The sequence below is a fragment of the Mustelus asterias genome, chromosome 5, assembly GCF_964213995.1.
Source record: "Mustelus asterias chromosome 5, sMusAst1.hap1.1, whole genome shotgun sequence".
Lineage (NCBI taxonomy): Eukaryota > Metazoa > Chordata > Chondrichthyes > Carcharhiniformes > Triakidae > Mustelus > Mustelus asterias.
Window position 1 is genome coordinate 52,474,124 of NC_135805.1, and position 13,276 is coordinate 52,487,399.

The 13,276-nt window shown below is 43.8% G+C and overlaps 1 protein-coding gene across 2 annotated transcripts in view; it reads left to right on the plus strand.

Annotated features, from left to right (window-relative positions):
• eif2b4 (eukaryotic translation initiation factor 2B, subunit 4 delta) overlaps positions 1 to 13,276 on the plus strand; it is a 69,171-nt gene that overhangs the window by 39,380 nt on the left and 16,515 nt on the right. Inside the window, exons 4-6 of one of the 2 annotated variants that reach the window (XM_078212600.1) lie at positions 1,683 to 1,865; positions 4,734 to 4,816; positions 6,394 to 6,435. In XM_078212600.1, coding sequence (XP_078068726.1) covers positions 1,683 to 1,865; positions 4,734 to 4,816; positions 6,394 to 6,435 — 308 coding nt within the window. The remainder of the gene's footprint in view (positions 1 to 1,682; positions 1,866 to 4,733; positions 4,817 to 6,393; positions 6,436 to 13,276) is intronic. The other variant, XM_078212601.1, reaches the window with a different exon arrangement.

Here is a 13,276-nt window from a genome sequence, read left to right on the forward strand (position 1 = left end):
AATGGGGCTAAAGGTAGACAAGTCTCCTGGACCTGATGAAATGCATTCCAGGGTACTAAGAGATGGCGGGGGAAATAGAAAATGTGCTCATGTTAATTTACGAAAATTCACTGGACTCTGGGGTGGTTCCGGCAGATTGGAAAACAGCAAATGTGACGCCACTGTTTTTTAAAAAAAAAAGCATTAGACAAAAGGCGGGTAACTATAGGCCGGTTAGCTTAACTTCTGTAGTGGGGAAAATGCTTGAATTTATCATCAAGGAGGAAATAGCGAGACTTCTGGATAGAAATTGTCCCATTGGGAAGTCACAGCATGGGTTCATGAAAGGCAGGTCATGTTTAACTAATTTACTGGAATTCGTTGAGGACATTACGAGCGCGGTGGACTACGGGGAACCGGTGGATGTGGTGTGATAGGATTTCCAGTAGGCATTTGACAAGGTGCCGCAGAAAAGGCTATTGCATAAGATAAAGGTGCATGCATTACGGGTAATGTATTAGCATGGATAGAGGATTGGTTAACTAACATAAAGCAACGAGTGGGGATAAATAGGTGTTTTTCTGGTTGGTGACCAGTGACTAGTGGTGTGCCTCAGGGATCAGTGTTGGGACTGCAATTGTTAATAGATGTTTTGGAGTTGGGGACCGAGTGTAGTGTGTCAAAGTTCGCAGATGACATTAAGATGAGTGGTAGAGCGAAGTATGCAGAGGACACTGGAAGTTTGCAAATATAGATTGTTTAAGTGAGCGGGCAAGGATCTGACAGATGGAGTACAATGTTGGTAAATGTGAGGTCATCCATTTTGGTAGGAATAACAGTAAAATGGACTATTATTTAAATGGTAAAAAATTGCAGCATGCTGCTGTGCAGAGGGACCTGGGTGTCCTTGCGCATGAATCGCAAAAAGTTGGTTTGCAAGTGCAGCAGCTAATTAAGAAGGCAAATGGAATTTTGTCCTTCATTGCTGGAGGGATGGAGTTTAAAAACAGGGAGATTATGTTGCAGCTGTATAAGGTGCTGGTGAGGCCACACCTGGAGTACTGTGTACAGTTTTGGTGTCCTTACTTGAGAAAGGATATACCGACACTGGAAGGGGTGCAGAGAAGATACACTAGGTTGATTCTGGAGTTGAAGGGTTGGCTTAGGAGAGACTGAGTAGACTGGGACTATACTCATTGGAATTTAGAAGAATGAGAGGGATCTTATAGAAACATATAAAATTATGAAGGGAATAGATAAGATAAAAGCAGGGAGGTTGTTTCCATTGGCTGGTGAAACTCAAACTAGGGGACATGGCCTCAATATAAGGGGGAGCAGTTTTAGGACTGAGCTGAGGAGGAATGTCTTGTGAATCTGTGGAATTCCCTGCCCAGTGAAACAGTTGAGGCTACCTCATTGAATGTTTTTAAGGCAAGGGTAGATAAATTTTTGAACGGTAAAGCAATTAAGGGTTACGGTGAATGGGCGGGTAAATGGAGCTGAATCCATAGAAAGATCAGCCATGATCTTATTCAATGGTGGAGCAGGCTCGAGGGGCCAGATGGCCTACTCCTCCTAGTTCTTATGTTCTACTGTACTAACGTGCTACCTTAGTTTTTTTTAACTGTCTAGTTTGAAAAGCTGAAAAGGAACAAATTTTAGCAAATCTGATTAACTTTCTCCTTTTGCCTCCTTTGTTTTAGCTTCGAAAACAAATGCAGCATCAGGCGACACACTTGTCAGCAGTGAAAAAGGTTCAGCTGGAAAAAGCAGAGCTGAACGGAAAGCAAAACAAGAAGACCGTGCAAAACAGTCCAAGAAACCTGACCAGAGCCAACCTGCTGCTTCAGTGAAGACAAAGTCTGCACCGAGTGAGCCTCAACAAGGTAAAAAAATAATCTCAATAAGAGTTGGTGGTGAAATACAGCTTTCACCCTCCCACCATGATTTTGTGTACCAGAATGGGTAAATCAGGAGCTGCATTTAATTTTGCGCTCTAGATTTCAAAAGATTGTTAGATAAGGATTAAGGAGAATCCCAAGGCATTTTATTCATACGTTAGGAGCAAAAGGGTTGTCAGGGAAAAAATCGGACCTCTCAGGGACAAAAGTGGGGAATTATGCTTAGAGCCCAAAGAAGTAGGGGAGATCCTAAATGAATACTTTGCGTCGGTATTCACAAAGGAGAGGGATGTGTTGACTGGGAGTGTCTCGGAGGGGAGTGTTGACCCGTTAGAGAAAATCTCCATTACAAGGGAGGAAGTGTGAGGTTTTTTAGGGAATATAAAGACTGACAAATCCCCAGGGCCTGATGGAATCTATCCCAGGCTGCTCAGGGAGACGAGAGATGAAATCGCTGGGCCTCTGACGCAAATCTTTGTCTCGTCACTGGACACAGGTGAGGTCCCAGAGGATTGGAGGATAGCTAATGTGGTCCCGTTATTTAAGAAGGGTAGGAAGGATAACCCGGGTAATTATAGGCCGGTGAGCTTGACATCCGTGGTCGGGAAGTTGTTGGAGAGGATCCTTAGAGATAGGATGTATGCGCATTTAGAAAGGAATAAACTCATTAATGATAGTCAGCATGGTTTTGTGAGAGGGAGGTCATGCCTCACTAACCTGGTGGAGTTTTTTGAAGAAGTGACTAGAATGGTTGACGAGGGAAGGGCCGTGGATGTCGTCTATATGGACTTTAGTAAAGCGTTTGACAAAGTCTCACATGGTAGGTTGGTGCAAAAGGTAGGATCTCATGGGATAAAGGGGGAGGTGGCTAGATGGGTGGAGAACTGGCTTGGTCACAGAAGACAAAGGGTGGTAGTGGAAGGGTCTTTTTCCGGCTGGAGGCCTGTGACTAGTGGTGTTCCGCAGGGCTCTGTATTGGGACCTCTGCTGTTTGTGATTATATAAACGATCTGGAAGAAGGTGTAACTGGGGTGATCAGTAAGTTTGCGGACGACACGAAAATGGCTGGACTTGCAGATAATGAGGAACATTGTCAGAGGCTACAGAAGGATATAGATAGGCTGGAAATTTGGGCAAAGAAATGGCAGATGGAGTTCAATCCAGATAAATGCGAAGTGATACATTTTGGTAGAACTAACGTAGGGGGGAGCTATACGATAAATGGCAGAACCATAAAGGGTGTAGATACGCAGAGGAACCTGGGTGTGCAAGCCCACAGATCCTTGAAGGTGACGTCACAGGTGGAGAAGGTAGTGGAGAAGGCATATGGCATGCTTGCCTTTATAGGACGGGGCATAGAGTATAAAAGTTGGGGTCTGATGTTGCGGTTGTATAGAACGTTGGTTCGGCCGCATTTGGAATACTGTGCCCAGTTCTGGTCGCCACACTACCAGAAGGACGTGGAGGCTTTAGAGAGAGTGCAGAGGAGGTTTACCAGGATGTTGCCTGGCATGGAAGGGCTTAGTTATGAGGAGAGATTGGGTAAACTGGGGTTGTTCTCACTAGAAAGACGGAGGATGAGGGGTGACCTAATAGAGGTGTATAAAATTATGAAAGGCATAGATAGGGTGAACGGTGGGAAGCTTTTTCCCAGGTCGGTGGTGACGTTCACGAGGGGTCATAGGTTCAAGGTGAGGGGGGGGGAGGTTTAACACAGATATCAGAAGGATGTATTTTACACAGAGGGTGGTGGGGGCCTGGAATGCGCTGCCGGGCAAGGTGGTGGAGGTGGACACACTGGGAACGTTTAAGACTTATCTAGATAGCCACATCAACGGAGTGGGAATGGAGGGATACAAAAGAATGGTCTAGTTTGGACCAGGGAGCGGCACGGGCTTGGAGGGCCGAAGGACCTGTTCCTGTGCTGTATTGTTCTTTGTTCTTTATAATCCTCACTGTTCTTAAAAATTACATTGATAACTAATTTAAGATTGTCATTTGGTCTTGCAGTGTGGTGCACCTGTGTACAGAGAGGCTATGTGTATTATACACAGGGCTCTATTTTTTGCAGACATAGAATGTACACATATCATATCTGTTTCAGCTAAACGACATCACTGATAGCCTTTCGTTGGTTCATTCCACAGAGCAGTACCTTGACTGGTTTAAATTTCAAACAACTGTCAATCACCATCAACCGATTCATTCTCCATGGCAACACTTCTATCAATCATCGTCCACCTACCAATCAATCAGCATCCTCTTCTCATGCAGTATTAAGTTATTTCCCGTGACACTAGTATTCTTGTGTTTGTCCTGATGAATGCAAGACAAAAAGCTTCAACCAAATGTCATACAAGGTTTCTATTTGTGTTTTTAATACAGTACAGCATTAGATTCTTATTCCATTCATATTCACAGCCATTAAGTGGAGTATAATCCAATAAACATCTCATAATATTTGCCATGTATTTTTCTAAAAAACATGACATAGAAAAACATGAAAAGACATTGTGCATGCAATGACACATGATAAAGGTTCTGATCAGTTTGAACTGGATAGCTTAATTTCTGTTATGAATCCATAGTAGAAGGAGGAACATACCAAGTGGTTTGAGTTTTTACCCCAAACCCCAGATTAAATTATCACTCTGTCTACATCACTGCTGCTTTATATTGTTTTGTTAAAATGTAACCTTTGCTGATTGTCACTGAATGTTATTTAATTCGCAGGAGAGTACAATAAGGATTCTTTTGATGATTTAAGGAAAGTGTTTAATATATACGTTTTTATTTAATTGCATTGTCACTCTCCTGAATAATGAGAAAATCTTCCGAACTCCTTTTTCGCAGTGGTAAAACGACTCCCAGATCACGTTCAGGCAGATGACCCTGCAGCTCTTAAAAAACTGGCCAAAAAACTGGAGCGGCAACAGGTACTGTTTAAACTGAAAATTCATTCCGTTTTGATTATTTTAACATTCTGAATTTTCATTTTCTATTTTTAAATAGCATTTATCCAGTCAGGTTCCACACATACAATTCCTCTGGTTTCTTGTTATTACCTGTCAGAAGAGAGTTGCAGAGATGATAAGGGTTAACCTACTCTGTGATATTTAATCTAGAAATTTTCAACCTTGTAACAGAATGTGGGAGAATTAAAGACATGACCCTGAGCAATGCGGCATGTTGAAATACTGAGCTGCCATGCAGTGACCTTCACTAAAAGTCACTTTTGTAATGCCTCAATTCTAGCAGAATTTTGTCAACATATTAAACGTTTTTTCATCAATTCACTAATCTGAACATTGCTGGTAAGGCCAGCATTTATTCCCCATCCCTAGTTGCTCTTGACATGATGGTGGTGAGCTCCTTTACTGGATCGCCTGTGTTCAGGTGGTGAAGGTACTTCCACTGTGCTGTTAAAGGGGGGAGTTCTAAGATCTTGCCTCAGTATAAGTGAAGGAATGGCACTTCTATTTCCATGTCAGATGATGTGTGTGACTTGGAGGGGAACTTGATATTCCCACATGCCTGCTGTCCTTGTCCTTCTGGGTGAGAGATGTCATGGGTTTGGAGGTGCTGTCAGAGAAGCTTTGGTGACTTGCTGTAGTGTATCTTGCAGATGGTTCACTCTGCAGCCACATTGCACCAGTGTTGGAGAGAGTGGATGTTCAAGGTGGATAGGATCAAACAGGCTGTTTTGTTGTGGATGGCATTGAGCTTCCTGAGTTGTGAAGCTGCACCCAATACTGGCAAGCCATCCTGACTTGTGCCTTGTAGATGGTGGAAATGTTTTGAGGTGTCTAGGGATGAGTCACTTTCCACAGAATGCCAAGCTTCTGACCTCTTTGTCAGTATCTGCACAGTTTGCATTTTAACCGTCACACCTATTTCTTTGGCTCCTTTAGTCACAATGTTTGAGACAGTCTGTGGGCTCTTTGAATAGGAACTTAAGACACAATATACCGACCTTCAGCTCTGGTTTCATCATAGCGCCAGTGTACCTTGGCACACTTTTAAATGCAGTACAGATGCCACAAATTAATAGAAACTTGCATTTGGGAAAAATAAATCTGAACTTGCTGTATGGATTTCTAGTTCATATACATCAGAATGATACCATTGTGCCATGACCGACCCCTGAATCCATCAATTCCGTTCTTTTAAGAATGAGCAATGGATATCTGTATTTTCTTTCTATTCTTCATCCATTAATGAATTATAAAAGATTGAGGAAGTTCAGGAGCTTGCTTTGCAGAGGAATGAGAAGTTACAAAACTAAATTGTACTGCTCTGTGGTGCAATTACCCTGTTCGTTTTGATGTGTTCAATCAGTTTTAGAATCATGAGCCATATCATGACTTATTTTGTAAGTCTTGGGTGACTGTTAATATTTTGGATCTGAATAATGCAAGGATTTACATTCAACTTGATTTGAGGCTGAAACTAATCAAACCGTGATTTGTATTGCTGGTGCAGTATTAAGTATAGTTGTGAATATCTCTTCCAGGCTCATTCAACAGATTGCTTTATAAAGGGTCCCAAGTTTAAGGTTTGGAACTGTGTGCTAATTGTTTGTTTTCCTGCTTTGAGTGGGATTTTAATGGGTCATTTTGTAATTTGGCAGCATAAATGCATGGTTCAGATGAGAATTGTTCAAACAGAGTTTGCATTACCTAAAAGTAAAACCTATATGTAAAACCAGTTTCCTGTAGTGTATGTACACATCTTGCTGTGTATACATGTGACGAAATGTTTCATCTTGCACACACTAGGACAGGTAGAAGAATGGCAAATCTCAAAGAGAGCAAGAATTTATACTGCATGAGAAAAGTATGCTGATTGGTTGGCATGTCGACTCTGGTCGACGCAGTACCAAAGAGAATGCACCAACGACTTCTTGTCTCTCACGCTTTTGTTAAATGCAAAAAAGGCTCAATGCCTTGATATGTTCCTTTTTACCTGGAGAAAGCAAGTCCTTGCATATAAATATCCATAACTTCTAGCATGCCTGATTGATGATCAATCAGTTAGCGTAATTCTTAGCGCACTTGGGATTGCTCAGCAAGCGCTGTCCAATCTCAGAACCACATGTAACTTTTGACATTATGTTCTGAGTTTTGCGAGCCTGGGCTGGTTAAATACGATTGGTAATCTGCCTATTGCAAATAGCCGAAAAGACGTGGTGTTTGATAACGTTAACCAGTTGTTGGGGAGTATGACCTACATGGCTTGAAACACATCCTACAAGCTACATAAATTAATATGCAGGGATCTGTCCTCTGCAGGCAAAAGGAACATGTCAAGGGATTGCACCTTTTTTTTGAAGTAAACATAATTGTGGGAACAATAGTCCCGTGGTGCATTCTCCAAAGAAACATCTCAGCCAATTGGAGTTGACTTGCCAACCAGTCAGCACCCTTTACTTGTACAATGTAAATTCTTGCTCCCCTTGAAATTTAGTACTCTTGCATTTGTCCTGTTGAGTGCAAGACAAAAAAATTCAACAGCATCTCTCTTTAGCAATGCTCAAATTCTGTACTGCAAAGCAACTATTAATATGCACATAACTAGCTCACCTAATTTGTTCGGCTCGTACTAAAGTCGTTTTTAGCTGGCTACATTAATGTCACTTGCAGGTGAAGCAGTGGTATACTTACACTGCTTTTAATTTAATATACTGTATTCACTATTCACAACGCGGTCACCTCTACATTGAGGAGACCAAATGCGGATTGGGTGACCATTTTGCGGAACACCTTGCTCAGTCTGCAAGCATGGCCCCAAGCTTTTCATTACTTGCCATTTTAATTCTCCACCTTGCTCTCACACTTCCACCTCTGCCGTTGGCCTGCTGCAGTGTTCCAGTGAAGCTCCACACTATCTTGATGGACAGTGCCTGATATTTAGATTGCGCACTTTACAGTTTTCGGGACTCAACATTAAGTTTAACAGTTTCAGACCATGAACTCTGTTCTCCCAGTTTGATTCTTTTGTGTTGCTATGTGCCAGTCTTAACCTTAATTTTAACGTTTTTGCTTCATTATTCTACTATTCACACATACTCTAGGCAAAGGCTTTTTTTTCCTATAATCATTCACGCTTCCTTTTCCTTTTGTTCCATGAATCTTTGTTTTACTCTCTCAGCCCTCTATCCCAAACCTTTCCTTTTTTCTTCTTCTTCTTTGACTCATTCTTTCAACAGCAGAAAACCCATCATATCTGTATACTCCTTCAGTTCTAAAAAAGTCATATTTGACTTGAAACATTAACTGTTTCTCTCTCCATAGGTGCTGGCAGACCTGCTGAGTATTTCTAATTTCCAGCATCTGCAGTGTTTTTGCTTTAATTTTAATGTCTCTTGTCCCAGGGGTCACTATATTCTTATTAGTTATCTTGCATGTTACTGGTAATATTGCATCTTTTTTGTACATTTATCTACTCATTGTTTTCTCATACTGTCTTGGTCACTGCTACTCATCTAAGCATTTATTTGTTTTCTTGGTGAGACAGTTAGCTCAGTTGGCTGGACCACTGATTCAGGATGCAGTGTGAGACCAACAGTGTGGGTTCAATTCCTGTACCAGCTGAGGTTATTCATGAAGGCCCCACCTTCTCAGCCTTGCCTGAGGTGTGCTGATTCTCAGGTTAAATCACTCTTCCCCCTCAAAGGGAAGGACAACCTATGGTCATCCGGAACTATGGTGACTTTACCTTTTTGTTTATTTTTTTTAAAGTAACTTAAAATTTTCAGTCCTCCACACAAAAGTTAGGTGTACCCAGTGCTTTTGTCAGGAATATTATGTTCAGTTAATAATTCATTAAAAATGTTGCATCTTCATCATGTAAGTGCCAACTGGTGTAGACAACCAATCTCTTCCGAACCTTGCGATCAGAGCATCACTATTCCTGGAGTTCTGATTGTTGAGCTTCTTTCTTTGCTAAATGCCTCTTGCTCTTCTTCTCTTAATCTTTCCTGTGGTGATTAGTTATTCTAACTATTCTGCATGGATAACATGTTCAAAGAACTTCATTTGCTGTCTTTTAAAATTATTTAAGAGTTCGCTTGTTCTTCTGGCCTTCTTTCAGTTTTTCTTTGTTAGGTCTTTTCTCCACCCGTCTTACCTTTAGGATCCTTCTGCAGTATAACATTTCTGTTTCTCAATGCTTCACATCCATAATTCATCACTGATCCGACATAACGGGACACTCCCATCCAGCGCAGCGGGCCGGGAGACTCTAGCGGGGGCCGTTTTGCGGGCCATCTCCCAGTGCCAGATTTCCGGCACCAACAGCCCCGTGCTGGAAATCGGCACGGAGCTACATAATGAATGCAGTGCCTAATTTGAATACTATTTAAATGCTATTAACAGGTCTGGGATTGTTAACGCGGTTAACAGTAGCTCCCTACTTGCGGGGGGAGCTGTCGCTCAACTCCACTGGAGTGAAGGTGGGGCAATTGAGGCCCCCCAGAGGTGGTGGGGGGTGCCCTTGGGCATTACCACCTTGGCAGTGCCAGCCTTGGCTCCCTAGTACTGCCCAAAGGACAAAGTGCCAGTGTCCAGGGGGCATCTTGGCATTGCCCACCGGGCATGGGGCAGTGCCAAGCGGGAGGGGCCAAATGGGGCGGGGCCTCTGGGGTAGATCAGTGGGAGGTCCTGCTGCCACACTGCAGTCGGGATCAGTGGGGGAGGTAAGGAGGCCAGTGATCGGGGGCTGGCCACCCGGGTGGGGCTAGCCTGTTGGTGGTGTCAGGACTGCGGGGGAGTGGGTTTGGGACTGCCGGTGGGGGGGGGCGTGAGGGAAAGATGGGGGAGGTGAGAGGGGGTCAAGGCTGGCCAGCGATCGAACCGTGGGGGGGGGTTGCATGGGTGGTGTTGCAGGGGTTGCGAGGCTGGCCAACAATCGGGAGGCTGGCAGACAGGGGCCACTGCGCATGCACCGGTCTCTGCTCTGACAGATCGGCGCATGTGCAGTGGGCCGCTCAACGCTATGCTGCCGGCTCTCCAGTGGGAATAGCAATTTCCCTGTGTCTGTATCAATTAATTTGTCCAAGTCGCCTTCATTTGTTCCTCTAAGTCTGGTTCATCGGCAGAGTGGATATTGTCGATGACTATCCCTCCCACCTTTATAGCATCCATCCCATCAATTCCAGAGAATGTGTTCACTGTATCGGGAGAAACAGTTCAGTGAGAGAACGCAGCTATGACTCACTGAGCTTTTGACTTCTTTCCAATCACTGAGCTCGTTCTCATCTCTGATAGTCACTGACTGATTAAGTAAATAATGTTACATTTGCAGCTCAAGTTGTCAGGTAAATTGTCGTGTGAGGTAGCTGTCTCTCTTTTATATGTTTGGAAGTAAAAAATTGCACCAGAGATTTTAATGACAATAGCTACAAAGTGGGCTAGTTGCTGATTAAAAAGAAGCTGACTGAAATGGAGGACTACGTTCGAGGAAATAGCACTGCATTAGTCAGAAGTTACCTGGAAATCTACTGAAGATAACTGGGGCTGTGTGCTGAACTATAGGAGGTCTTATTACTTGTATCAAAATTTATGTTGGTACTAAAAGAAACTGTAGGGATGACTGAGCATCATTGGAGGGAGACAAACGGTTAATGTTTCGGGTTGGTGACCTTTCATCAGCTTGAAGAAATTAGAGATTTAACATTTTAGAGTGGTTAAAAAGTGAGGAAAGGTGGATGTTGGGGGAGGAGGAGGGAAGGAAAGACCAGAACACAGGAGTGACCACTGCCCGGTCCTTGTGAAGAGGAAGTTCCATCTTAACAATGAAGATAACCATCATCATGTTGTGTGGCACTGCCAGTGTGCTAAATGGGATAAGTTTAGAACAGATCGAGCAAGTCAGGACTCAGCATCCATGAGAGGATGTGGTCATCAGCAGCAATAGCAGGAGAATTGTACTCGACCACAATCTGTAAACTCGTGACCCGGCATATCCCCCACTCTACCATTATCACTAAGCCAGGGGATCAACTCGGTTCAATGAGGAGTGTAGGATGACATGCCAGGAGCAACACCAGGCATACCTAAAAATGAGGATTCAGCCAGGTGAAGCCGCAACTCAGGATTATTTGTGTAAGCAGCATGCAATAGACAGAGCTAAGCAATCCCACAACCAGTCTTGCTAAATTGAGTTGTGAATGGTGGTGGACAGTTAACTCACTGGAGGAAGAGGCTCCATAAATATCCCCATCTGCAATGATGAATGAGCCTATCAGTGCAAAAAGATAATGTTGAAGCCATTGCCACAATCTTCAGTCAGAAGTGGCGAGTGGATAATCCATTTCTGCCACCTCCAGATGGCCACTAGTCACATGTGCCAGTCTTCAGCCAATTTGATTCACTCAGCGTGATATCATGAATGGCTGGATACTGCAAACGATATGGTTCCTGGCGATAGTGATGAAGGCCTGTGCTCCAGAACTTGCTGCACCCAGACCAAGCTGTTCCAGCACAGCTACAACACAGACGTCTACCCAGCAATGTGAAAAATTACCCAGATATGTCCTTTATACACAAAACAGGACAATCCAACCTAGCCAGTTACTGTCCCATCAGTCTACTCTTAATCATCAGTAAAATGATGGAAGAGGTCATCAAGACTTCTCTCAAGTGACACTTAGCAATAACCTGTTCACCAATGATCCGTTTGTGATACACTAGGGCCACTTAGCTCCTGACTCTGACAGCCTTACTTCTAACATGGACAAAAGAGTTGAGCTCCAGAGGTGAGGTGAAGTGAAAAAAAAAGTAAAGAAGTAAAGTTTATTTATTAGTCACAAGTCGGCTTACATTAACACGCAATGAAGTTACTGTGAAAATCCCCTAGTCGCCCCATTCCGGCGCCTGTTCGGGTACACTGAGGGAGAATTTAGCATGGCCAATCCACATAATTAGCACGTCTTTCCGATTGTGGGAGGAAACCGGAGCACCCGGAGGAAACCCACGCAGTCACGGGGAGAATGTGCAGACCCCCCACAGACAATGACCCAAGTCAGGAATCGAACCTGGGTCCGTGGCATTGTGAGGCAGCAGTGCTAACCACTCTGCCACCCGTAAAAACTCCAGTTAGGGGAAAGTCCTCCACTGGTTGAAGTCCCAGCAAGGGAAGATAATTGTCTTTGGGGGTCAATCATCTTGGTTCTGGGGCATTGCTGCAGCAGTTCCTCAGGATAGTGCCCGAGGCTCAGGCATCATCAACTACTTCATCAATATCCTTCCTTGTGGGGATGTTCACTGATCATTGCACAATGTTCTCCATTCGCAACTCCTCAGATACTGTAGTAGTCCATGTCCACATGCAGCAAAACCTGGACAACATTCAGGCTTGGGCTGACAAGGGACAAGTAACATATATGCCACACAAGTGCTATGCAGTGGCCATCTCCATGAAGAGAGAATCCAGCCATCTTCCCTTGACGTTCAATGGCATTACCATTACCATCGCTCGTTCCCTCACTATCAACATCCTGGGAGTTACCATTGACCAGTAACCAGTAGCTGCATTAGATATATATACTGCGGCTAAAAAAGCATGTCAGAGGCTGGGAATTCTGTGGTGAGTAACTTGCATTCTGCCTCCTCAAAGCCTGTCCTACAAGGCACAAGTCAGGAAAGTGATAGAATACTCTGCGGTGACTGGCTGTGTGCAGCTCCAACAGCACTCGGGCAGCTCCATACCATCAGGACCAAGCAGCCCACTTGATGGGCACCCCATCCACAAACATTCACTCGCTCTACCACCGACGCACAGTGGCAGCAGTGTGTACCATATACAAGATGTAGTGCAAGAACTCACCAAGGCTCTTTAGATAGGACCTTCCAAACAAGAACAAGGACAGCAGTTGCATGGGAACGGCATCACCTGGAAGTTCTTCTCCAAACCATGCACCATCTGACTTGGAAACATATAATCATTGCTTCATTGTCGCTGGGCCAAAATACTGGAACTCTCTCCCTAAGTGCACTTGAGTGTTCCTACATCACATGGACTGCATTGGTTCAAGAAGGTAGCTTATCAGTGCCTTTTCAAGGACAATTAGAAATGGACAATAGATGCTGGTCTAGCCATCAGTGCTCACGTTCCATGAATGTTTTTTTAATTAGGGTTTTTAGCTAGAAGGTTAGTTGGAGAAGCTGGGACTGTTTTCCTTTGAACAAAGAAGATTGCGGAGTTATTTGATGGGAAACGTACAAGATTGTGACTGGCTTAACTAAGATAGTCAAAGAAAAACTGTTCACGTTAGCTAATAATGCAAGAATTAGGGAGCACAGATTTAAGGTTTTGAAAAAGCGATGCCAGGGGCTTGAGAGGGACAAGTGTTTAATACAGAGAATGGTAATGACCTAGAATTCGATCCCTATGAG